Source organism: Protomyctophum bolini (genome assembly GCF_963924005.1).
Source record: "Protomyctophum bolini genome assembly, chromosome: 11".
NCBI classification, from domain to species: Eukaryota; Metazoa; Chordata; class Actinopteri; order Myctophiformes; family Myctophidae; genus Protomyctophum; species Protomyctophum bolini.
The window spans coordinates 15,045,891-15,071,126 of NC_137872.1; the positions used below are offsets into that span (position 1 = coordinate 15,045,891).

Genomic DNA, 25,236 nt, shown 5'->3' on the forward strand with positions numbered 1-25,236 from the left:
GTCCCTGGGGTGGCTGGGGAGAAGAAAAAAAAAGATTCCTGGCGGTATTTCTTCCATAGTGATATAGGAGCACATTCTCTCGCTGCGCTCAGCCTGCTCAGGTATAGCCTATTGGCATGGGCATAATGTTTACATCATGCAGGCCGCCGCCACACTGATCCTGATTGATTATTGCAAAATCATAGCCAGGCTAAATGATATAGCCTATACTCAGTCAAAAGGAATATACATTGAACTGGTACAATGCATATTAAGTATATTGCAGTTTTAACATGTGTTACGACAGAGCGAAAGAAACAAGTGGAAAAAGACACAAGCTCCCCCTTGCATTCTCTTCTGAAAATCTGCGATAACACGGGGATTACGCTATTCCAATATTCACCGACCACTAGGCTCCGATACAACCCCTCGCGTTATGCAGCAGAAACAATATTTTATAGCAAAGCCGTATGTGCTATATATACGCTTGCCCGTCGTTATTTAGGCGTTTCCTCGACGAAAATGCCAGCGTGGTGCATGTCAAATTCATGAGGTCTAAAAAAAAAAAAACGCGAGGCATCACACCCGGCCTTCATTGTATGGAGGACGCGGAGTCAAGATAATGAAATTCCGCTAGAAGCGACATCAATCAACCGTGTCTACAGCGTCGTTAAGAGGCTGACCAGCAGTATAATAGCCCTTACCCCCGTGCCTTAATAACGAACGGTGCCTTGTTGTCCGTCTCCCTTCAATGTATCCAGCTGTTGCTTTAGGGGCCCGTGTGAGAGTGGCTGATGTCTGATCAGATGCCCGCGTATAGCTGCTTGTTACCGTGCGGTTGACGCATTCAGTTATGATGTGTGTGACTGTGTGTGTGTGTGCGTGTGTGTGTGAGGGCATTCGTGCTAAAGCCGGGGAGGCGCTGCGGGTGCTCCCCCTCGTGGCCGCGAGCAGCCACTGCACGGGCTAAACGGGCAGCGTCTCTCTCCTCCATCTCCATCACGGGAGGAGCTGTCCACCCTCCACGGTGCTGAAACAGCAGCGGTGCACTGGAAGAGAGGAGGCGACCGGAGAGAAGGCGACGCTGTGTGCCCCGTTTTGGTAACTTATACTACCTGGATGCTTGTTGATTTAAATGCATGCGCGTGCCATAGGCTAAAGGCTTAATTTATGTGCTCGCGAGGGTGATGTCGCTTGCCAAAAAAAAGGTGCTGATCTACAAGCTAGCAACGCTGTTAGCTTGTAGATCAGTCCCTTTTTGGCACGCGTCACCGTCGTACTACGGAGTATAGCCTACGTTTTTAGGCTTATAATGCGTGCTGAGTGCTTTTTTCCTGTATGGATGGCGGGTGCGATGGGTATATTTTGACGGGAACACGCCGGACGGAATGCGGACTTATATAACTCCAAAGCTGTATAGGCCCCGAGAACTGCAGGTACTGGCGCAGAGCAAAGATCAACACAAGAGCTCAGATAGTAGGGCTAAATCTGAGAGGAAGATATAAGAGCTGAGTTGAGCTGCGGCCGTTTTATGAAACGCTGTCCATAGCTATTAAACCTGCACCACCATGCTGTATATGCATGTGCGCGTGTTTCCTCAGGGTGCTACCTATAATTGACAGTGCGATAAATCCCAAACACATGTGCTTATAATATAAGGGTCCTCCCCCGAAACGCACGCACGCGCGCGCACGACGATTAGATAATATTTTAGACATGCAGAAATATAGTAGGCCTACAATAACCGTAGCCTGCATGGCTAATACGCCAGACAAATCAGCCGTTGGCAAAAAAATTGCCTGCCGGCGACAGTGTGATATTAGTCTGGTTTATTATTAGCCAGGCTACAATAAGCCTGATTCCTGAGAAAACCAACAACACACACACACACACACACACACACACACACACACACACACACACACACACACACACACACACACACACACACACACACACACACACAATCCCTTTAATAATGAATTGGTATATTGTATAACAATATGACTTACTTATTTAATCCAAATCCATTTGTTATTTTTCTTTCCAAAAGTTTGTTGCATAACTGCCGAAAAGTATAGCAGAAACAGCAGTATGAAGTAAAGGAGAGATAACTAACTTATTGGTTTGCACAGCAAGGCTTACCATATAGGAAAGCAACCATATAGACTAACACTTTCTATGAAGCCCCTGTAATGGATCAGATGGGAGTTCACGACCAAATTAAAATCAATTTGTGGGCTTGACTTGAAAAAGTTTAAGACCCACTGCAATGTAAGGTATATAAATGTGCAGTGCAATAAGGCAAAGCCATTCTGCAGAAAACACTTAGAAGCACGTATACATATCAAGCAGAAGCACTTACTACAGCAGGACAGTCTGCAGTATACATAGAATGCATTATGGTGTGATTGTATGTCTAAGTGGTGCTTGGGTGCTTTAAGGAATGACACATTCCTGGATGTTTAGGCTGAAAGGTTTTGTTAGTTTTTGTTTTGCATACAGCCGATTTAATGATATTTTCCCCACTTTACTTAAACGCCTGTGACTTATATTAATTATTATAATAAATTCTAAATTATTATAGTGTACTACAACCATAAGAATTCCTCTTTCATTCCGATAAGGAAGTTCAATGGCGATATGACAGTAACAATAATAAAACACAACATACCTGACAAAGAATGACATAAAATATATACTCTCCAGGTTACCGTAGTTTGTTTTTCTTCTTCTTTCATTGACTCCTTCCTCTCTCTAAACAAAGTTAAACAAACAACGTGTAAGTAATGAGCAACTCCAATTCTTATTTTGTTACAAGATAACAAACAACACCCACCTCATTCCAATATGGAAGTGCAAAGGAAGATGTGGGAGTGTGTCAGGACTTTTATACAGGGGACAGGAGGAGGCTCTGACCACGAATACAGTACATTATATTGTTACACATTTGTGTAATTATACGAACTGAACATAATTTACTATTGACACTTAACACTTGCAAAAGAAAGAGTGCTCAGCAATAATTAAGTAATATTACTTTACCGTATAAGTCAAATACCTTATAATGTGTCTTGATGAATTGTTATAAAGTGTGTTTATGAGTGCTCTCATATTCTATAATCATGTGTAAGTGTTGTAATCAGATAATAATGCATATTATATACTATGGGCATCATAGAAAGCGTTACTGAAACTAAGCACTAGAGGTCCCCAAGACCAAGCACCATACCTGGGGACAGGGCTTTCTAAGACCAAGCACCATACCTGGGGACAGGGCTTTCTAAGACCAAGCAGCATACCTGGGGACAGGGCTTTCTAAGACCAAGCACCATACCTGTAAGTGGGGACAGGGCTTTCTCTGAGAAAAAGCTGCTTAGAAAAGTGCTATATAAATCTGAGCAATAATATTATCCATTTCGCTCTATTTTACACGGCCATTTGTTATCATAACATCTGCATCTCCGCTTCATTATTTCTGTGCTCCACAGCATCTGAATGATGCACTGGCTTGTGAACCCGCTCCCATGGCCTCCATGCGCTGAGTTGGGCGTCCAACCACTGAACGGGCTTCTGTGGACACTGCTGCTCCTCTTTCTGTGGTATTGTTATCGGATGGGCTCAGACCTGCCTGCCCCGGGCCGAACGCACGCTGGGAAGCACAAGTCGGGCTCCAGGCGTGCCATGTTGTCCCGCGCTGGGAGCTTTGTCGGGGCCGAGTGCAACGCGGGATCCAAGGTCCCCGGAAGTGATCAAGTCCCCTGCATCCCCATGGAAACAGGAGAGGATGAAGGGCGGGGCTACCTCACGCCAGTGCTGAGTCACGCCTTATTCCCAGCCCAAGCCTCTGTTGGAGGTAGGAAACTGTACACAGCACTTCAGGAGTACGCCAAGCGCTACAGTTGGGTGGGCATGGGCCGCATCCACAAGGGACTGCGTGAACAGGTAAGAACATTATCCATGAAACCATGCATGGGCTTGTGCACAGGCAACATTTCCCAAAAGTAATGTCTTAGTAGTGTGTGTTTATCCCGAATCGTATAGCATTCTGTTGTGAAGAGGGCATGTGAAAATGTGACATAAGCATAACACATAATTATCTGAATTGTGATCTAAATGGAACTGATTTTATGAAAGAATGTCATCATTGATAGCTTACTCACTCTAAACACATTTATGAATGCCATTATAGCTAGATATGTGGAAGAAGACGCAACCATAGATTTGACTGAAGACATTTTCAAGCTGTTTCATAGACGTCACTAACTTGCGATTGATCACACACATCAGGCTAGGTTGAACGATCTTTCTACAATCCAGAAGCCTCATCTATTCTTCCTCCCAGACGTCCCAAGCATTCCGTTCTTCCCCCGGGACGCCCATCGCCATGATATTGATGTCTTGGAGGCCAACTACCCTGTCATTATGGCTGAGTTCCAGGCTGTTTACCAGAGAGGAGTCGACCCAAAATTTGGATGGACCTATATGGGACCAAAGGTATAGTGAGGATTATAAATCTTGTCTTTGGCACAAATAGAGGCACATTTGTTTTGCAAGACACGCACGCACGCACGCACACACACACACACACACACACACACACACACACACACACACACACACACACACACACACACACACACACACACACACACACACACACACACACACACACACACACACACACACACACACACACACACACACACACACAGAATGATACAAATTATACTGTATAGGAAAAGAGAGAGAAACCTTTTGGTTTGCTGATAAGTAAACATATACACACACACACACATATCCATCCAGCCTCCAGCCTTCCCTTTCCGAGCACTTCTGGGGGATCCCCAAGGCATTTCAAGGCCAGTGTGGAGATATCCCCCCCATCTGGTCCTTGGTCTGCCAGGGGGTCTCCTCCCAGTTGGATGTGCATCGAGGACCTATAGGGAGACGCTCGGGAGGTATCTGTACTAGATGCCTGAACCACCAAGCTGGCTCCTTTCTAATCAGGTGAACATTTAGCAACAGGGCTAACTTACTTGTCAGACAATTTAAAGATTTATTTTCCTATACAATTACTGTATATTGTAGCATATTTTTGTAATGGTTACAGGAACATTAAGAGACAAAACACACCTCAAAAATCCTGGGAAGTCTTCCCAGTATTATTTGCTGAAATAATATACTCTACTGTCACTGTATAGACCCATTGCCCTTTACCCAAGTCAATTGGAGTAATTCCAGCATTTAGAAAATGATATGGTGTTTTTTATTATTAACTTTTATTGTCTCGGCTCTCTGATCTTTTTTGGACTGTTAGTATGTCTAACCAACGTACAGTATGCACCTCGTATACCACCTACATTTATTTGCCATACTTTCTTGTATACAAAAGGATTATACAGTATACTGAAGGTGATTTTAAAAAAAGCTGTATTTATTTGGCATCTTTATGATAATAAGGCTTTACTGACCTGAACGTATCTACCAAACACCAAATTTGTGTATGGGTCAATTACTTGGTTTTAGAGATTGTCCACAGGTGTCTCGTAGTTATAGGGAAAAGGAAGGTTTTCCGCACACTGTTTTACAACAACTTTGTTTGTGAACCCATATACCTAACGAAGATCTGATGTGGTTGAAACATTGTCTGTCTTCAACTAAATTATTGAGCTGTAAAACGTGTGTGGACTGCCTTCCTTTTCCCTGTACGTATATTTTTGTTCAGCACGTGTAGAATTGTTTACAGATGTGCATACTTCTTTTTGGATTCTATTTCATCTGAGTTATACACATGCATCTTAATGTTTCTTTCAGGGCCAGGCAGTGTTTTCCTTGTACAGTGCAGGTGTCTGTGTGGCAGCGAACTGTCGTGCCTGTCCCTGTACCTACCGGACACTTCTGTCTCTTCGTACATTTATAAGCAGTAACTCGTTGGGAGCTGTGGGATTTTGGCTGCTACCACCTGGGGCTACTCTAGGGGGCTCGTATGGACCAACCAATACACGCCTGCGTTGTCATCTAGGTAAGTAATTATGTGTGAGAAGAAAAAACCTTCCTGAAAGACTGTGGTTTTGACACTTGTTCACTTGTTCAAGCTTGTTCTGAAGGAAGGCGTCAGCATACCTAGGTGTTTGTTGCGGGTGCAAAGCATCAAACGAACATAGGCTACTCACTCCCGTCATCAACTGAGTCGAGAGACTCAATGCAACACTTGCAGCTTGTGTACAGACCAATTTATTTCACCAATGTTTTGGACAGAGGTAGACATTCCTCTTGGCATATACACACACATTTTAGTGACACAATGACTGTCTTTATGCCACACTTGTTCAAGACATTCAGGTTTGATGTACCAACACTAAAAATGCTTTAGAAAATAAAGAGTGTTGCAAATTGCATGCTACCTGTTTCTTTCTTTTCTTTTTTTAGGTCTGCAGACCCCTCCTCTTTGTGAGCTGGTGGTGGGAGGAGAACCTCAATGTTGGTCTGAGGGACACTGTCTTTTGGTAGACGACTCATTCCTCCACACTATCTCTCACAAGGGTCTGTAAATCACAGTATTTTACACACACGCGCCCTGCGCGCACGCACACATGTGCACACACACACACACACACACACACACACACACACACACACACACACACACACACACACACACAGGGATAGTGTGTCTAAATAGTGCTTTTGTTCAGCTGGTATCACACTGTCACTAATCCATTTAGTTTTTTAGAAAAAAAACCTCTCACATTAAAGCTGAAGGCTTGTTATTGTACCTGAACCTGAGTTGAATAATAATGTGGGGGTCCTCAATTGGTCAAAATTAGAGCTGGAGAGACGAAGAGACCCCTGTTAATGAACAAACACTATGATTTACCGGTAATATAATATAGAGCTTAACCTTTTCCCCCTGATATGTTTTGTTTGAACTAAAAAACATCACTTCATCACATTTAATCATCGTCTTTATCAGAGGCCTCCTGCAACAACATACCAAAGGATAATTCTTACAGCGCACTGTATAGTGTAAACATCATGAAACAAAAACTGTAACGTTTCGTCCATGTGTGTTTTTTTAAAGGGTCTGCAGACGATGGACCACGTGTCATTTTTAGCGTTGATCTCTGGCATCCGAATGTGGCTGCGGCAGAGCGACAAGCCTTGGACTTCATTTTCAGCCCTGACCTCTGAATTTGCTCCTGCAAAACCCATAGACGACTCGTAGGGGTGCCTTATCTTATAGCCTTGCTTGTTGTGGGTCATGAAATCTCAATGTTAACATCATTCCAGCCAATGAATCACTGTGTGAATCTACCCTGAAGCCTGATTTATAGTTTGCCATGCGACAATGTCGCGTGCCGAAAATGGCAGATCTACAAGCTGTGCAACATGATTTGAGCTTGTAGATCTGGTATTTTCGGCACGCGGCACCGTTGTACGACAAAGTATAAATCAGGTTTAAGAATTGTATAAGCCATTCAGCCCGAGCCTAAAGAGAGCAGAAAAAAAATCGTGTTCACTTTTTATTTTTAATAGTCACATATATACTATATGATGCTCATGAATGCTCATTTGCATGTGAAGACCTTTCCTCTTGACAAATAGATTTCGTTTTTGAAATGGTGCATGTGCTAATATGCCTTTAGGAAGTGAACGTCTTTTCAGTCACTTTCGAGATGTTCTGTTTTGAAATCTTATTCCACTAATCCAAAACTGTGAAAACAGAAGTTATATTAATGTGAACTTCAATAATGTCATTTTTGTTTCTAGTTGGGTGCCTTTACTTTACCGTATTATTTTAAACATTGACCTATATTTTGCAAACTGTGATTCTTCTTCTTCTTATTGTCACTGTGGTTTGAATATGGCATGTGCTGCTCATGAAAATACACCATGGATCGTGTATATAGGGTTTGGGTTCATTCAGTTTCAATTTGAAGCCAACCCACGAAATGCTATGCGACAGATAAACCCGTGTTGACATGGTGTCAATGCACTTGAAACCTAAAATACATGCTTTACTGGAAAGTGCTTTCGATTGTGCTGCCAAGCAGAAATGTGATCAGCGCGATATTGGTAACAAAACAAAATGATTATGATGAATGACAATGATCAATGACATCATGTGATGATTTGTGGTCAGGGGCGGGGTATCTCGGAATATAATTCACATGTTTCAAAATCCACACATCTGTGAAATTTGTAATGAATAATAAATCTGTTGGAATCTCAATCACAGATTGATTATTCTGATTATTTTAATGGTCACTTCTCATCAGAAAAGAAAAGAAAAGAAAAGAAAAGAAAAGAAAAGAAAAGAAAAGAAACAAAAACAAAAACAAAATGGATATGCGTACACTGTCTATCGACAAGGAATATTCAAATGAATACAAGGTTGTCTGTTGACAGACCTTCAACTTTGAGTGAATGTACAGTATAAGTACAGTCAGTCAGTAATCCCAAACAGACATTATGTCAAGTAATATACACCCCATTACTCTCTGGCATCCAGAGTCCATGCAGGAGCCGGGAATCAAATGTCACAGTACAGATCTAAAGTTCTCCCAAGGGGCTCAAGCTTGGTGTGGCTCGTAGCACAAAGGACTAGTCCGATGTAAAAACCATAAAATATACCTCGTCCAATGTAAAAAGCATACAAAACGTCGAAAACCATAAAAAAAAAGCCATGCCACACCATGTGTCGCCTAGTGGCGAAAAATAAAACTTCTGGGAACTCAGATTACACCATGTGTTGTCCAATGTAAAAACTATTAAAAAAAAGACATGCTGTTACACACCGTCGTCCAATGTAAAAAGCATACAAAACGTTGAAAACCATAAAAAAATGTGTTGTTCAATGTAAAAAAATTGAAGAATTGCCATGCTACACTACAAAATGTCTTCCAATCAAAAAATAAATAAAGAAATTGCATGGTATTATGTCATCCAATGTAAAAACAAAACAAAAACATGCCATGCTACACTATGTCCAGCTCCACAACAACTATGGTTTTGAATTCCCTCACCAGCTTTGGCATCCCTTGTGTTGACAGCATATACCACGGTAAAGAGAGGGAGAACATTTTCAGCATCCAGTTGCACACGATGAAGGACCTAAGCCTAGAAGAACAGCTTTGTATGTAGAGGGCCTCAGTGTTGACAGTACAGTGCAGTTTATTGTCCATGAAGTAGATTGCCACCCAGTGATGTCATTGTTGTAAATTATGTGAATGTGAAAACTACAATCCTTGCATCCTTCTCTTTACCTCTACCCTCGGTGGCCGTGACAATGGCACTGCGTTTATAATCTTGGATTCAGAAAATACGAATGAGGTTGATGATGTAATATGGCGACCATACAGTATATCATGTGGATGCCCACGTCAGTGTGTGCAATAAGTATAAAGTATAAATTGTGGGAAGTGGGAACACTGCAGGGAACAGACCAGTTAACAGTGTGAACTGTTCAAATCAAAACCATACTGCACATCTCTTGGGTGTTTCTCAAACAGGCCCATGTGCAGATTAGCGTGTCATACATAATCAGAATATGATGATTATACAACAATGCAGAAGTGCAGTGTGTGACACCATCAGATTAGTAATCTCTTAAGATTAAATATTGTAACAACCGATGGAAATGAAGCACACAGGCAACTTCTAAATGAATACTCTTTTATTTGAACACCAAAACACAAACTAACTTCATTCCATGCTATATATACAGTAGGGTGTAGCCCAGGTCACCCATGGTTTCCGAAACAAAACAAAACAATTGTGAATTAATATAACATAGATTGACATGACACATGAATTCCCTGCAATACATGGCAACACAATAATTAACAATATGTGAAGTCTCTCCTCAGCCACGAACCGTCAGGGACCCTACAATATACAGAAATTAACCACTTAAACCCAGTACACTTTCAGCTATATCTTGCGCCACCCCTTACTCCTTATTGATAAACGTATTTGCCATTTTCTTACTAAAATATTTTAAAATAGTAAGAAATGGCAAATAAGTTTATGGATAAGGGGTTGCATAAGATAGGGCCCTACCGACCTAAAATATGCAGCGAAATATGCCACACTGAAAGCAATTCAGTGTTTAGCTAAAAAGTAAATAAACAAAAACATATTTTTTAACAGGATGGAAGTGGTTAGATGACATAAGTGCTTGTTGAAACGAATGCACTGCAGATTAATAACAAATTTAATTCTTGTTGGAATTTATCTCCCTTTTGTTAATGTTTTTGTTTACTCCGTAGATGAGTTTGTGTTGACGATTTTGTCTCATCTGCCATCTGCTCATCTGAGAGGCCCATGATTAGGATTACAGAGGCTGAACTAATCCTCCCCTTCCGAGAGACAGATTATTCCAGAGATTGTTATATATGTATTATGTATATGTTAACATATAAGTATCTGGGTTTACAATGTATCCTTCAGGGAATGATTGAGTGTTCTGGGCTGAAGGACCACAAGCTCTCAAGCTTTGTTGTTTTATTATTTTAACAAATATATACAATATTATGTTGATTAGACATTATGTATTGACAAAATGCTTACAGTATATGCTGAAGTCCAATCTCATCTAAATGTAACATTGTTTATACAGTTTATATACAGTTTATCTATACTTGTTGAAGAGGGAGGCTATAGGAGGTAGTTGGCATTTTGGTCAACTTGTGGCCACGAGTCTCAGATGTTGAAGTAGATGAGGGAGCTCATATCTTTCTTAGAAAGTCATGGCTACCTATGAATCAAAGTTTATTTTCTCAATTTTCTTTCTGTAATGACCCTGAGTATGCAACAGTGGGTTTTAGCAGGTCCCAAATCCCAGGAATATTTTCATTATCTAACTAACAGATTGGACTGTCTGTTAGATTTGGGTCCAATAATGAGGTACATCCTCCACCATCAACACGTGTGTGTGTCTGTTCCTGCTGAGCATTCAAGATTCACAGATGCAAATCAGTGTGGGTGAATAACCCCTTCTGGAAAGGACAAACCCAAAACCCAGCTGTCTCTGCAGCTTCAGTCGGAAGGCATGTAAGAGTCACAACCGAACCAACATACATAGTATGGGATACATTTTCTTTTACCAAGTCCTCTGCTAAAAGAAGTACATCTGAGTTTGCTTTCTTAAAAAACAATCATCAACATCCACACAATGATGTCTCAGTCTGTACCAGATCTTCTGTGAATTTAAATAAAACATGGACATGGATTGACTTAAAAATAAACATGATTTCCAAAAGATTAACCATAACATAGCACATCATATTTTGTTGAAGATCTTAAAATCAAGTCATTTTGTACATGATGTAGATTTTAAGAAAAACAAAACAAAACCCAAATACATTAAACCAAAAACAATCTTTTCGCTTCACTGTCAGTTCCTGTGACATAATTTTGTTCTCTTCAGAATCAGCTAGGCTATATTTGTCACATCACAGGTTTACAGGTTCATTTAATTCCTGTGACATAATTTTGTGCTGTTTATTTCCTTAATTTCCACTTTTGTGCTCTTCATGCCAGTGATATAATTTTGTGCTCTTCAGTCCCGTGACATCATTTTCACAAACTCTGAATAGGAAAAAGGCAGGGTGTAAGTGATATGTTTTTTGAGTGGTGCAACCACTCATACAACCAGCAATGTCCGTGTATGTACCTGTTTGTGTACCCGTTTGTGTACCTGGATGAGCACGAGTATGTGACTTATTTATACCAGTAGGGGGCGCCAGAAACAGAGAGAGGGGTAGTGCTGTGTCTCTAATGAGAGAGAGAGAGAGAGAGAGAGAGAGAGGGGGGGGGGGGGGAATTGCACCACTCAGTTCACACGTGTGTGATTTTTACTGCAATAAGTGATAAATAGAACATTTTATCCAGTCAGAACTCTGCAAAGAGGCAGTTCTTACCAGTCATCTTCCCCTCCTGTATCAGCATCACATTTCTAGTTCAGTCAAGTATCTTAGTATAAATGTGTGAAGTTAGGATATGTCACTGCAAGATGGTGCAGAGCGAAAATCTTCATGTGAATTGCTGCAGCATTGCTGCCGCCTGTTTTTATCGATCCATCAGCAGCCGTTGCTTCAATATGTCAGTGATCTTAAGGCCTATTCTAGCCATGGTTCACATGACGCTCGTACTTCACTAGCCATGGTTCACATGACGCTCGTACTTGATCATCATGACAGTCATGTTTCAGGGCTAGGCCTATTCATACTTCAGTTTTCGGTGATGAGGTGACCACCACTATCACTGAAAACGACACCATGACGTCACTGAGCTGCGGTGAAGAGAAAACCACCGCTCTCCCCCAACCCTTCTCTCTGTTTTTACTAACCACCGAGACGGTGGTCACCCAGACTCGCTGAACCACTGAAAAGGTGGCGACCTCTTCACCTAAAATTGGATTATGAATAGGCCTTTAGTCACTTATGCCCTGCCATTTGGTGCCCAGTGCTATAGCATCTAAAGTCCTTGCATTAAACCTGCACTGGTAGTAGTAGTAGTAGAAGACAGTAATAGGCTAGTTTAGTGGTATGCAGATTTCATTTTCATGAACATGGTCTAGTTAGGATAATAGCTGTCCTGCAAGTAGTGTCTTGAATATGCAGTACTGCGTGTCAAATGGTAACGGCTGAAATAGTCCTGGCTGGGGTGGCTAAGGTCTTTCATAATCCTACAGGCAAATACTGACTCTGTACAATGATGTTTAGCCAACATTGAATAAGTTTGTTAATGTTTAATATCGATGGATCTAAAAAAAAAAAAAAAATTAACATGACATGGTCAATGTTTATGTATGATGCTTCAGTACATACGATGTACTGAAGCTGTGAATAGACAATGGCGTGTACTGTATTGACACCAGTGTGGTCTAAAAGCTGTGACTGTAGACTGATCTAAACATGTTTTATATCCAATGACCAACTGCCATGCAAAATGATGTATTCTAAGCAGCTGTATTCTAAAACTCAAAATATGGTCCTTTAAAGAGAAACGATAAGATAAGGTTTGCTGTATGCATGTATAGCAGCTTAAGTTTAGATGTGATTGCTTAACCTTTGGGGACAGAGCTAGATGACAGACGGACTGAAATACAGACAAATCCTGTTCCAGGTGGCTATATAGGCCCCATATGGAACTGTGTGTGTGTGTGTGTGTGTGTGCGTGTGCGTCTCACCCTCAAAGTCCACAGTGCCATCTCCATTATTGTCAGCTTCTCTGACGACAGCGTCAATCTCATTTTTGCTGGTCTGTTCACCTAATAGCTTTGCCATGGCATGTCTGAGCTCATCTGATGTTATAGAACCATCGCCATCCATATCAAACTGCAGGAAACAAAATGAGAATAACTTAAGGATTACCATACTTTAAGTATACCTTCATTAATTCAGTTTAGCAGCACGTCAACCTAATGGGGGAAAATAAATGTTATGTCGCCACCATGTTTTGTGAACTGGATCAAGCAGAAATTAAACCCGAACCAGCCTGGCTGTCGCTGATAAATCCAGAATCAAAGATCAAACTCTGCTTATAGTTCACCCCAACTTTATACAGCGCAGCAGCAAAGCACATTAATGTAATTTATGTCCACCAGGTAGTGCAAGATATGGCTTGTTGGAGACAGCCGTCTTTACAATGATTTAGGTCTCAACAGGCACAATGTGATCACATCAAACATATCATAGACATCAAACTGTAAAGTCTGAATAGAGCATGTAGTGAGTGTGAGACTTACAGAAAGAGAAAGGGTGTTTCAGTATAGCTCACCTCTTTGAAAGCTTCTTTAAGTTCCTTCAGCCCGATCATCCCTGCAGTTTCAGCCAGTAGTTTGGGGCTCATCAACTCCACAAAATCCTCAAAATCTACCCTCCCTCCCACTGTGGTGAGACGGGACAACACAATTGTTAGATGCATGCAACTGCAGCGACCATAGAACCACACAGCATATGTAGCTATTTATTTTAGAAAGCTACTGCACAATTTGGGACATTTTACTGTATAATGTTATTTTAAACAATCTGTATGGCAGAATATGTAATTAGAATATAATAGCACGTCTGCAGTGGCTGGAGGTGTCTGTCCGTCCGTCCGTCCGTCCGTCATTTTTCAATTATTTATAATTTATACTCCCTCCCCTACATCTCAGAGGAAAATATAGTTACTATAGTTTCTTGGCAGATTTAGATGATTAATTATGAATCTACAAAACACATTAATCACTTGAGCCCTATTTTATACTTCAGCTATTCAAAAATAGCTCACCTTTTGCTTCCCAATTTGGGACCTATATATCTTTGTTGTACTGTTGTAAAGGGTAATATAACATGAATACAGCCATTTCCCTTTCCCAAAAGCATGTGGCAAAAAAGAGCATTAATCTAATGGATGTCACTCACAATTCATATTGACATTCTGGCTTAGTTCGATCAGTTCCATCTCAGTTGGCATGTAACCCATGGTCCTCATCAGGTTCCCCAGGTCTTTGCAAGATATTAATCCATCCTTGTCTTTATCAAACTCCACAAAAGCCTCACGTAGCTCTAAAAAGAAATAAAAAAATATAGCTGTTGGGCACTAACCTCATACCTCAATTATTTGTCATTTAATGCCCTACTTTGTCATACAAGAATTTCAAGAACAATTAGTGAAAATAACCAATCTACAAGCTCACAATTCTCATTCGTGAAAAGTAATGGTTTTGTACAAGGTTTCCACCCACAGTACGGAAAAGATTTAATATCATCTTAAATAAAGGTATGCAAAGAGTCACCTTCTACTTCATCTTGCGACAGGGTCCTTGTCGGCAAAACAATATCATGAAAGAATCAATTTACTTTTTCATAATATTTGCTTTGGCAGCTAAATGACTAAATCAACTGAGATCAAGTCAATATCTGTGCAACAACTTTTTAGCAAATTGCTTTTTTTTCTCCATCAAAACGAAACAATCAATTCATGCATGGTTTGATTTGCTGGTGGTATGCCTCTGCTTAAGGATATCTCCTCTGGTCATACATTTTAATGGCCGGTGCGGATATGTTTATCCATGCTTGTGGGCAAGACTTAATTCACGCATTTCCTTTGGGAAATGTAGACTCTGATTTAATATTTTACAATATCACAATTAAACAATTTAATTATAAATAAACGTTAAGCCCTATTTTGAGCATTGTTTTGTTTTAAATGACAATTTTGTAATATCTGATTTACAAGCAACACCTATAGCATCTTTGTTTAAATTGTTGAACACAAAATGTATCAATTAGCACTACAATTAATAAAAAAAAGGGAATCTTATCTTGGAGAAACATACAGTAAATAGAATCCATATAGCACATGTTCACTTACTCTCCTCTTCCCTCCTCTTAGGAAGATGCATGCTGGTCCCAGACTCATGATCACAGCCTCAGTGGAGATGTCCTTCCTGTGTGTACTGTGTTGTGTGTTCTTGTTCAAAGCCCGTCTCTCGGCGCTCTAAGTTACAGCCGCTGTGTTGTTCCTTATGACGTGTGCATCCGTGATCACTGTTGATCTGTATATGCCAGTGGGGGGGGGGGGTCTCAGCTGGATTATCTTTCTGTGCTTTCTCCAGTCTATAAAAGACGGATGGATGGGCTTAAGACTGAATATACAGCGCTTTTGTTAGTTGAAACATTAAAAAATATATACATTCACGCTGAAATTACATTTATTCTGCGGTGAAACATAAGTAATACTAGTATGAGGCAAAATACTGTTTAAAAAAAGTACTCCTACACTGTACATGTGTGTTAGGGAGGACACAGTGCTGAACAATTTCTCCTTATTTCATCTATTAGATAGCTAGATCGTCGCCATCTTCACGTAAGGCTATGTGAGTGACATTAGATCCGGTAGGGCTCTAGCTACTCTCACAGAGTGAAACTGGAAGGGGTATTTGTACGGATGAGTGAGTGGAAGAGAAACAACCTCTGACATCAGATGGGATAGGATCCTGGACCTGAATGCCATTACATAATATATCATGGAAATATGTATTCTAATGGACTGGTATTAGATAAGAGTTGGTATTATACATACATTATAGTAATGTCCACAATCCATCATGTGTAATGTCCACAATCCATGAAGGATTCCAATTCATGTCCGATAATGCTCACATTGATAATGCACTACACACATGTACAAGAATTAAAGGAGAATTCATGCTGGAAGGTTTTCTTACCTTTATATGTAGTTGTTATGTCCACTGTGGCAACCCAGGGGAGAATAGGTCACAATAAAATAAGAGGCTCAGAGTCAGATTAAACAAACTTAAATTGTCTTATATTTAAAGTGTTAGGGAAAGGGGAAAACGGGGCAAAACATCAACATAGGGTTCCTCTTGTCAGGGGCTTAGGCTTCTAGTCACTTGCAGTCCTGCATGTGGGTAGAGCAGAGAGAGAGCTAGTGACTACTTTAGTTGGGGGAGAGTGCTGTAGGCTCTCCCTTGAGGAGTTCAGTCGGCCTAGGAGGGAGGGAGAGAGAACGAGACCAGGTGAGCTACAATACACGCACAGCCAACAACGTCGAGTCTGTGGGGGCTATGGGGCTGTAGCCCCCATGAAGAATTAAATAGACCCTTTTAGCCCCCATGAAGATTTTCGTGGACATTTTATTTTAACATTAGATTTTCTGGGAATTATTGACCCTCTGTGACTCAAAATTCCGAAAATGTGAACCTCTCCGCCGGCTGTTCAGAGGTGGTGTTAAAAGTACTCAAATGCTAATCAGGTTTCTTTTGTTTTCACCTAGCCAGGTATTATATGGCTACAGTACAGTGCCCATAGGCGGCGGGTGTGTAAGGCTTAGCCTTCCCAAAAAATATGCTGGGTATTTTTTTAAATATATATAATATATGTGCGCAGCATTATATAGAAGGCTATTGTGTGTGTGTGTGTGTGTGTGTTGTTGCTGCTCCCTGGTGATCGGGTAGGTAGGCTATACAGCAACTGGCCTAATCAGCATATGATTGGCTACTATTGGTATGTCTGTAAACCTCGTCCACTTCCAGTCGCTTTGTAGCAAACAGTAGCGCGCGCTGGTTTGTTTTGGGAAACAGCAAAACGCAAAATTTATTTTCCAAGGCAAAGATAAAGTAATTCAGAAGAAGAAGCTGTGACTCGGCTGTCAGAACTCAGCACCACCACCAGTGGCCGCACGGTTCACAGTTCACACCACTGCAGCAACACTGACACGTTCAGCGGAGTGACTGCTGTCTCTGTGCCGTCTGTGAAGAGCCATGAGCCGCGACTCCCGGGAGGGGCAGCAACAACGCCGGGTAATCTACACAGACTAGTGAGACTACACACTGACTCGAGAAAAGACCCATTTCGTCCAAAATAGGCTAATCAGTCGTTGTCTGTGTATAGGCTAATTCATTGGTAAAACTATGCTAAATAACTCATTTTTAGACCATTTAAAAAATAAATAAATCCGCGGCGGCGCGATCTAAGGGTAATGGACACATAACGGACACCCGGGTATAAATGCAATAATTTATTAACAAGAAAATAATGAATATTTACAGATATATGGCATCATGCATAAATTACAATCAACATGAAACTTTTGTTACAATTTTTTTTGACTATGTCGTCTTCTCTCGTGTATCATCAGATGTCCGGCTCCATGCTCGCCTCTCCTTGGAGGCCAGTTGGGTCAAAACAAAGTATACCACATTGTGACAGCTGTAGTGAGTCTACAGTCCACCTGCCTGCTGGCAATATAGCCTGGTTGTGATATGTAGATGTGATTGATATATATATATATATATATATATATTTTTTTTTTTAAGTCATTCTATAACAACAACACAAAGTAATTGAATTTATTTTATATATTACTATGTTATTACTAATTTTATGTATAACTATATTACCAATTGTATTTATTTGATGTATTACTATGTTATCACTAATTTTACTTCATGCATTACAAATTGTATTAATTTTATGTATTACTGTTATTACTAATTTTATTTTTTATGCATTTATTTATTTTATGTATTACTGTCATTACTAATTTTATGCATTACTATATTGATAATTTAATTTATTTTATGTATTATTGTCTATATTACTAATTATATTTATTTTATCCATTACTATGCTATTACCAATTTTATTTTATATATTACTAATTTTAATTTACTTTAATTTTACTATTTTAATTTACTTTTATTTTACTATAATCTATTTTTTTATCGTTCGTTTTATCCATTTATTTATATTATTATCTAGTTATTTATATTGGTTTATTATTTTATTGTTTAGAGCCCTGATTGATCACATCTACATATCACCACTACCAGTCAGGATCTGAGTGACTCAGAACCCTGGTGACCTCCAGATGGAGCCACACAGGAGACCAGCAACGTCCTAAAGAAAAGAAAGAAATGCTCATTACTACTGTTCATAAAACAATATTGATTGAAATATTTATTAACAGTTTGCAGAATTACAGTACATGTCAAGCACAAACTCAATACAAAGACTGTTAACTGTAAGTGGACGACCCAATTAAGCATTACACTTGTTTACAAGAGGGTCCACCATGTTCAATTCATCAAAACATTTAGAGACGTACAAATAAGACACTTCTATATAGTCAAAGAACAGAACAGGAATTCATCATAAAGGAGGTAAAAAGGGGAAATAAACTTATACAGTGAGGGGAAAAAGGGAGTCAAGGGATTCACATGTCTTAATGACTGTTGGTAGGGCGTTACACATTTTGGTGGCATAGGAGTGAAAATAATTTAGTCCCTTGTTTGTGCCGAATCTGGGTTGTACATGGTTCGTTGCACTCCCTCTGGTGTTGTGGGTGTGGACTTTGTTAACATAAAGGAAGTATCTAGACAGGTACATGGGTATCTTGGTGGTGTATCGAATCTTGTGGACCAGACCCATTGCAAGATGCTGTACTCTGTCGTCGACCCTAAGCCATTCCAGCCTGTCAAAGTGGGCAGGAGTGAGGTAGGTTTTTTTGATTACGTTGGTGGCCATTTTATCACCGGAAAGATTAGCCTCCAGGATGGAACCTAGGTAGGTAATTTCATCTTTACGTGTGATAACATTGTCACCAACTCTAACCAAGAAGCCATTTGCCTTGCTGAGATTACTATTAGATCCAAAGAGAATGGATTCAGTTTTTCCCAGGTGTAAAGATAGTTTGTTATCAGCGAGCCAGGTGCAGATTCTACCGAGTTCAGAGCCTTTTCAACCTGCAGTTTGTTCCTGTCCGAGACTAGCAGTGCCGAGTCATCTGCGAACAGGAACAAGTTGCAGTCACAAGCTGATGTCATGTCATGATCATAGTGTGTGTGCGTGTGTTGTATAGTTACCTTGCTGTGATGTAACTCCAAAGGTGATCAGAAATAGTTGCTCCATCGGCTAGAAACGTGCTCTTCACCGGCATGATGATCTTGTTCCTAAAAAAAGTCTATAGTCAACCCTAACTGATTACAGAACATGATATAAAAAAACACAACTAGAAGGATTTAGGCCTGTCACAATTACCTAATCGCCAAGTATTTGAGATACTTTTTTAGAGTCATAATCGTCTCCATGTTGAAAATGTTCATATATTGTCAAACATTTTAAAGAAATAATGCAAGCAACCGATCTACAAGCTCTAAATGTGTCACTTTGTAATTTATTTTGTGTATAAAGTTATTGAATTATGCCATGTGCAGCTTTTTGTTTAAAAAGCCTACAAAAGCCAAAGTTTTATTTAGAATGTTAGTATGACGCAATTAAATTGTTACTTGTAATTTATTTGAGCGACAATTAAAATCGGCCATTATAAAACCTTAAATTCTGACAGGCCTAAACAGGTTCCAGTGGCATCTACCGAACCTTCTAGCTCCGTCCGAGCCTCCCAGCGACCCAGAAGTCCTCAGCGGAAACACCCAGGGAAAGCTTCGGATCTCGGGCATCGGCTGAGATCTCCATTCTAACAAAGAACGAAAGACACACACCCCAAATTAGCTTTGCTGTGTGCGTGCGTGTCCTGTCACAACATACACATGCACTTACAGTAACGTTTAAGAATAGGGATCGACCAATTATCGGCAACGGACGATTATTGGCTTTTTACGAAGCCTAAAAAAGCCCTAACCCTAAAGCGGTTCGTACCGTTGAGTTCCTCACTGAGAAGGCCCAGGTCCGAAGTCCTCCAGCGTCTACCCAGATCTCCGTCCTCCGTCCTCCCATCCATGGACAGACCTGCAGATCTCCATCTCTAGAGGCTCCAGCTGTGTCTATGATCTCCATCCTGAGAGAGAAAGAAACCATTAGCTCTACAAGCTCACAACACGTTGCAGTGTGAGCTTGTAGATCTGCTATTTTTGCTGAACGGAATAGGGATGCTGGGGTTGAAGTGGTTAACAAAAGACTTTGATTAGCTTGGAAAGCTGACATTCAACCAGAGTGCCACTAGGAGGCATCAACACATGTACAGTCCTCAACATCTTTTGTAATTTGTATTCAAGTTGTTACAAAGACCAAGAGGCACGCTCATGATATGAGATATTGACTTTCAAACTATTGTGCAGAGTCATTTAGATTTATCCTAAAATATTTAAAACATTTGGATTACTGTATTATTAATGATGCCATTCTTCGTACCATAACAGTACAAAAGCAGTTATCCATCCTCAGAAACAAGCAAGAACTATTCCTACTCACAGCTCATCAGAGTCCTCTGGGGAAGCCCCCGGGGGGGGGGGGGGGGGGGGCTTTGGAACGGATCTCTGTCCAGGGAACATCAGATCGTCTATCGATATCTCCATTCTAACAAAGAAAAAAAAAACACACACCAAATTAGCCTTTCTGTGTGTGTGTGTGTGTGTGTGTGTATGTGTGTGTGTACTCCCTGTCCAGCAGCCGCGTTCCAGCGACGTCTACCGCGATCTTCATCCTAACAAAGAAAGATTGATTAGAGTGACCAAGAGCCAGATATATATTCTATCCTGTCACAACATATATACATAAAACTTTTATTTACAGAGAACATTTAAACAGAAGCTAAACATATCACTTACAGTAATAAACGTTTCAGTTAGGGTTCTTTTTGACAGGCCTAACAGGGTCTTACTTTGAGTCGTCTTCAGAGGAATGCAGATTCCTGGAGAGACCTGCAGTACATCTGGAAGAAAGACATGGCCGTTATCGTCTATGAATGGCTTCATAGAAAAGCTTCGCACATCACTCCCTTGTTGTTGCTGCCAATAGTCTGGATAGTCTATACTTCTTATTCTTGATGACAATTGTTTATGAATTTGATGCATTACTATGTGTTGTTGCTTACTGTAAGTCACTCTGGATGTGAGAACTGCCTAAATTGTTGAAATTCCTAGACGTGATCAATTAGGGTCATAGGGTGTGCTCGTCGGTGATAGCAGTGGTGTCATTTGTACATTTTTACAGTCCCACTCCTCCCCATCATATCTTGCGGTGAAGCTGGACAGAACACTGTCCTTTAAACAACACCTGACGGCGTCAAGAGAAAGACCCCCGCCTGTGCCGCACCGATACGGCGTCCAGCCGGTACCGAGGCTCTGGTGTTCCCCACCGCTGAGTACTGTGCCCCAGTCTGGAGCCGTAGCCCTCATGTTGGTTTTGGGGCTTTTTATGCCTTTACTGATAGTGAACAGTATATAGACAGGAAAGGGGGAAGAGATGGGGAGTGACACACGGCAAAGGCCGTCGGGAGTCGAACCCGCAGCACGCCTTCCGGCTGGCTTGGCAGCATAGGTGCCCAGACAGTTGAGCTAACCATCCGGGCCACACTTAAATATTTAATTGCAATTTATTTGAGCGACAATAATCGTCCAGTAAAAAGAAACCTCATAATCGTGAAAGGCCTAGAGCGGTTCTTACTGTGCGGTTCCTCACCGGGCAGGCCCAGGTCCGAAGTCCTCCGGCATCTACACAGATCTCCGTCCTAAGAAAGTAGTAAGGACTAAATTAGCTTTTGTTGAGCTGCATATTCAGAACCACTTAAACCCTCTATAGATTTGATAAAACAGACCTTTAAAGAGAGCATTTGGTATATGCTCCGATTTCACTCTACACAAATTGATTTGCCAAACATAGCAGATCTACAAGCTCACAACACGTTGCAATGCGGTGTGAGCTTGTAGATCTGCTAATTTGAAAAATTAAACGCTCCCCCCAGAATAGAGATGCTGGGGTTGAAGTGGTTAAAAAAAAGTGTCATTAAGACTTTGATTAGCTTGGAGAGCTGACAGACAGTCAACCAGTGCCACTAGGAGGAATCATACTGCCATGCTATACTTCGTACCATAACAGTACAACAGATATCCATCCCAACAAGAAATATTCCTACTCACAGCTCATCAGAAGTCCTCAGAGGAAACCCCCGGGAGCGAAGCTTTGGAACGGATCTCTGTCCTTCCACGACGTCTACCACGACCCATCCACCCTAAGAAAGAAAGATTAATTTAAGTGACCAAGAGCCAGATATACGTACATTGTGTCCTTTCACATCATACACAAAATGTATAGAGAACATTTAAAACAGAAGCCGACCATACCACTCGCAGTAATAGAAAAGTCTAAGTGGTTTCTTACTTTGAGCCGCCTTCAGAGCCCCCCATGCAGATTCATCCATGGACAGCGAGAACTGCAGATGTCCACCTGTAGGGGCTCCGGTTGAGCCTCGCAGCATCTGGAATGAAGACATAGTGGTTATAGTCTATGAATGGCTTTGCACTCACTTGTTGCTGCCGCCAATAGGAATTTGTGATGTCTGTGTGGCGACAATTGCTATGTGTGTCTGTTTTTTTATAATACATACAATTTATATAGCACTTTTCAAGGTACCCAAAGTTGCTTCACAAAACAGTAAAAACAAATTTATTTGAAAATAAACTAGATTAAAAAGGTTCAAAACTAGAATTTTTTGGCATGTTTGTGAAGCTTTTCGGTTCCACACCAGTAACTGCTGTTCAACACTAACAGCTACATCCATGACCTCCCTGCAACAACATCAATGAAGTATGGCTATGCAGACGACCCGAGTACTGTGTCCCAGTCTGGAGCCGTAGCTCTCATGTCAAGAATCTGGATGCTGCCCTCAACACCGGATGGGCCACCCCAAACAAACTGCCTGCCTGTTCTCGCTGGAATCACTCCAACAGAGGTCAGACGAGAAGCAGCCACGCTGGCCCTCACCGGGAAGGCACAGCTGAGTGAATCCCAGCCATCTCCTCCACAAGGTCGTCAGAGACAGCACACGTGCCTCAAGTCACGGTGCCCTTTGCCACAACACACACACACCAAGTCACGGCGACCTTTGCCACAGCACACGTGCCTCAAGTCACTGTGCCCCTTTGCCACACAGGCCCAGGAACTGCTCCACACAACACCAGCTGACACCTCCAAGGCATCCTGGGTGAAGGCAAGACAGAGGGACCAGTGGAATACATCGAGGACCCCAAATATGTTCTTTGCCAGCACCTCCCCTGCAAGGAGTGGACAACCCTCAAAGCAGAAGTGGGACATCTCCGACAGTGCCCACTGTGAATGCGAGGATCCACTACAGACTGTGGAACACGTAATGACCATTTGCCCCAAATACCGGCCACCGAATGGTGATCGTGGCTTAGGTGACCTAGACAATGACACATTGTACTGGCTTGCTGCAACAGAGCTGAAGTTCTATGGACATACGGCAGAAGATGTTTAAGAAACGTATTTTTTGTAATTTCTTCATTTTTTTCAGCAAACCTTTTGTGGCATTTAATTTATGGAACATGTGGATGTTTCTTTATTTATTGGTGAAGTTTTAGTGCCACTTGTGGCATTCTTTGAAATGTATTGACACGTTTGATATATGTTTTTGTTAGGGATGTCCGATATTATCGGCCGATAAAGGCATTAAAAATTAATAACCCTAACCCTAAATTTTACTTTATTTATTCTTTTACATTAAAAACATCTACAAGCTCACAATACAATAAGAAACATGTGAGCTTGTGAGAGATTAGATCATTTTAGATGAGACATTTTGCATAATGAGTAATTATTAATAATTACTTTTGGTATTTTAAGTACATTTTATACCAAAACCTTTGTACTTTTACTCGACTACATGTTGAATTGTAACGGATTATTTCTATATTGCAGTATTGCCTACTTTTATTCAAGTAAAAAGTTTGAGTTAAGTTTCCACCACTGGAAAAAGCCTGCATATAATATATATATATCGGTATCTGTTGATATCGGCAATTAGGAGTTGGACAATATCCAACACTGACTGTCGGACATCCCTTGATTTGTGTGATTTTTGTGCAGCATTTGTTTGTTTGTTTTGTGAACGACCAAAGAGCACACCCAGTATGTATCACAAGGCTATTCCACCAGTCAGGTGTACTTATATCTACATCTCATAAGCGGCCATGAACTAAACACTACAGATATCACAATTTGACTTTGGCAGCAGCAAGAAACGACTGATATGCAAAGCTCTTCAGCCATGCTTCTCTCTATACAAACACTCATAATGTCCACATAATGACATCTTAGCAGCCTGCCAGCCAGGATGGGGTGGTTCACACAGGAGACCAGGTTCAGTGTTCCAGCAGCATCTACGGTCATCTCCATCTACATCTAGAAAGAAAGACATCAGAAGCTGACCATATCACTCACAGTAATAGAAACATTTTAAAAGGATCTCTGGCTAATAAGACAAATATTCCTTAACATTATACTTGTGTAACCCCCGCTAAATAAATAGATCGGACAGGATACAGAAGTATGGTACAAGCATAATAGTTTTATTCATAAATATGGTACAAAAGGCTTTTATTTGTATATCAAAAGTAGCAGTTGAGATGACTTATAAAATGTGGAAGAATGGTTGTTTCACAAAATACAGCATTAATAAAATAAGGAAAAGGGACAACAGTCCTTTACAGGGCCGTTTCAACTTGAACCCATGGACAAACCAGAGTCAGTAATGTGCACAGAATAGCTAGGCCTACATCCATTATGCATTGACCAAACAGCTGAACTCTACTGATTACAATATATCCCATATAATGCCCAACAGTCACCATTTCATGCAGCATAATATGATAATAACAATAATAATACAGAACAGAAATCATAATACTAGGCAACACAACCAAAAGTATCGCCTTACCAGGTCTCGTAACTCTAAACACATGCACTGTCTTTCACTGGCGTC

At 40.9% G+C, this 25,236-nt stretch overlaps 3 protein-coding genes across 3 annotated transcripts; 1 reads left to right on the forward strand and 2 right to left on the reverse strand.

Annotated features, from left to right (window-relative positions):
- Nucleotides 1–3,480: 3,480 nt before the first annotated feature.
- Nucleotides 3,481–7,173, forward strand: asphd1 (aspartate beta-hydroxylase domain containing 1; the record flags this gene model as incomplete). The annotated part of the gene is made up of 5 exons (XM_080775306.1): nt 3,481–3,924; nt 4,270–4,476; nt 5,797–6,004; nt 6,412–6,525; nt 7,064–7,173. 5 exons carry the CDS (start codon nt 3,481–3,483, stop codon nt 7,171–7,173), a joined length of 1,083 nt encoding a protein of 360 aa, XP_080631432.1.
- A 4,372-nt stretch (nt 7,174–11,545) lies between these two features.
- cabp5b (calcium binding protein 5b) lies at nt 11,546–15,379 on the reverse strand (the record flags this gene model as incomplete). Its single annotated transcript, XM_080775019.1, has 5 exons — nt 11,546–11,574; nt 13,178–13,325; nt 13,768–13,877; nt 14,397–14,540; nt 15,349–15,379. The coding sequence occupies 5 exons, from the start codon at nt 15,377–15,379 to the stop codon at nt 11,546–11,548; spliced, it is 462 nt and encodes a 153-aa protein (XP_080631145.1).
- A 2,778-nt stretch (nt 15,380–18,157) lies between these two features.
- LOC308323576 (uncharacterized protein) lies at nt 18,158–22,753 on the reverse strand. The gene is made up of 9 exons (XM_080775310.1): nt 22,617–22,753; nt 22,376–22,467; nt 21,903–21,966; nt 21,118–21,168; nt 20,709–20,940; nt 20,157–20,295; nt 19,878–19,974; nt 19,364–19,450; nt 18,158–18,398 (listed from the first exon to the last, which is right to left on the reverse strand). The coding sequence occupies exons 6-9, from the start codon at nt 20,236–20,238 to the stop codon at nt 18,332–18,334; spliced, it is 333 nt and encodes a 110-aa protein (XP_080631436.1). The 5' UTR covers nt 20,239–20,295; nt 20,709–20,940; nt 21,118–21,168; nt 21,903–21,966; nt 22,376–22,467; nt 22,617–22,753; the 3' UTR covers nt 18,158–18,331.
- Nucleotides 22,754–25,236: the final 2,483 nt, after the last annotated feature.

Bases quoted from the DNA above. Each gene is read 5' to 3' on its own strand.
- LOC308323576 (XM_080775310.1), bottom strand. From the start codon at position 20,238: ATGGATGGGAGGACGGAGGACGGAGATCTGGGTAGACGCTGGAGGACT. The intron at 19,451-19,877 runs GTTCGGTAGATG...GACTTTTTTTAG, and splicing joins GGCTCGGACGGAGCTAGAAG to GAACAAGATCATCATGCCGG. The intron at 18,399-19,363 runs GTAACTATACAA...TCTTTTCTTTAG, and splicing joins TGGAGTTACATCACAGCAAG to GACGTTGCTGGTCTCCTGTG.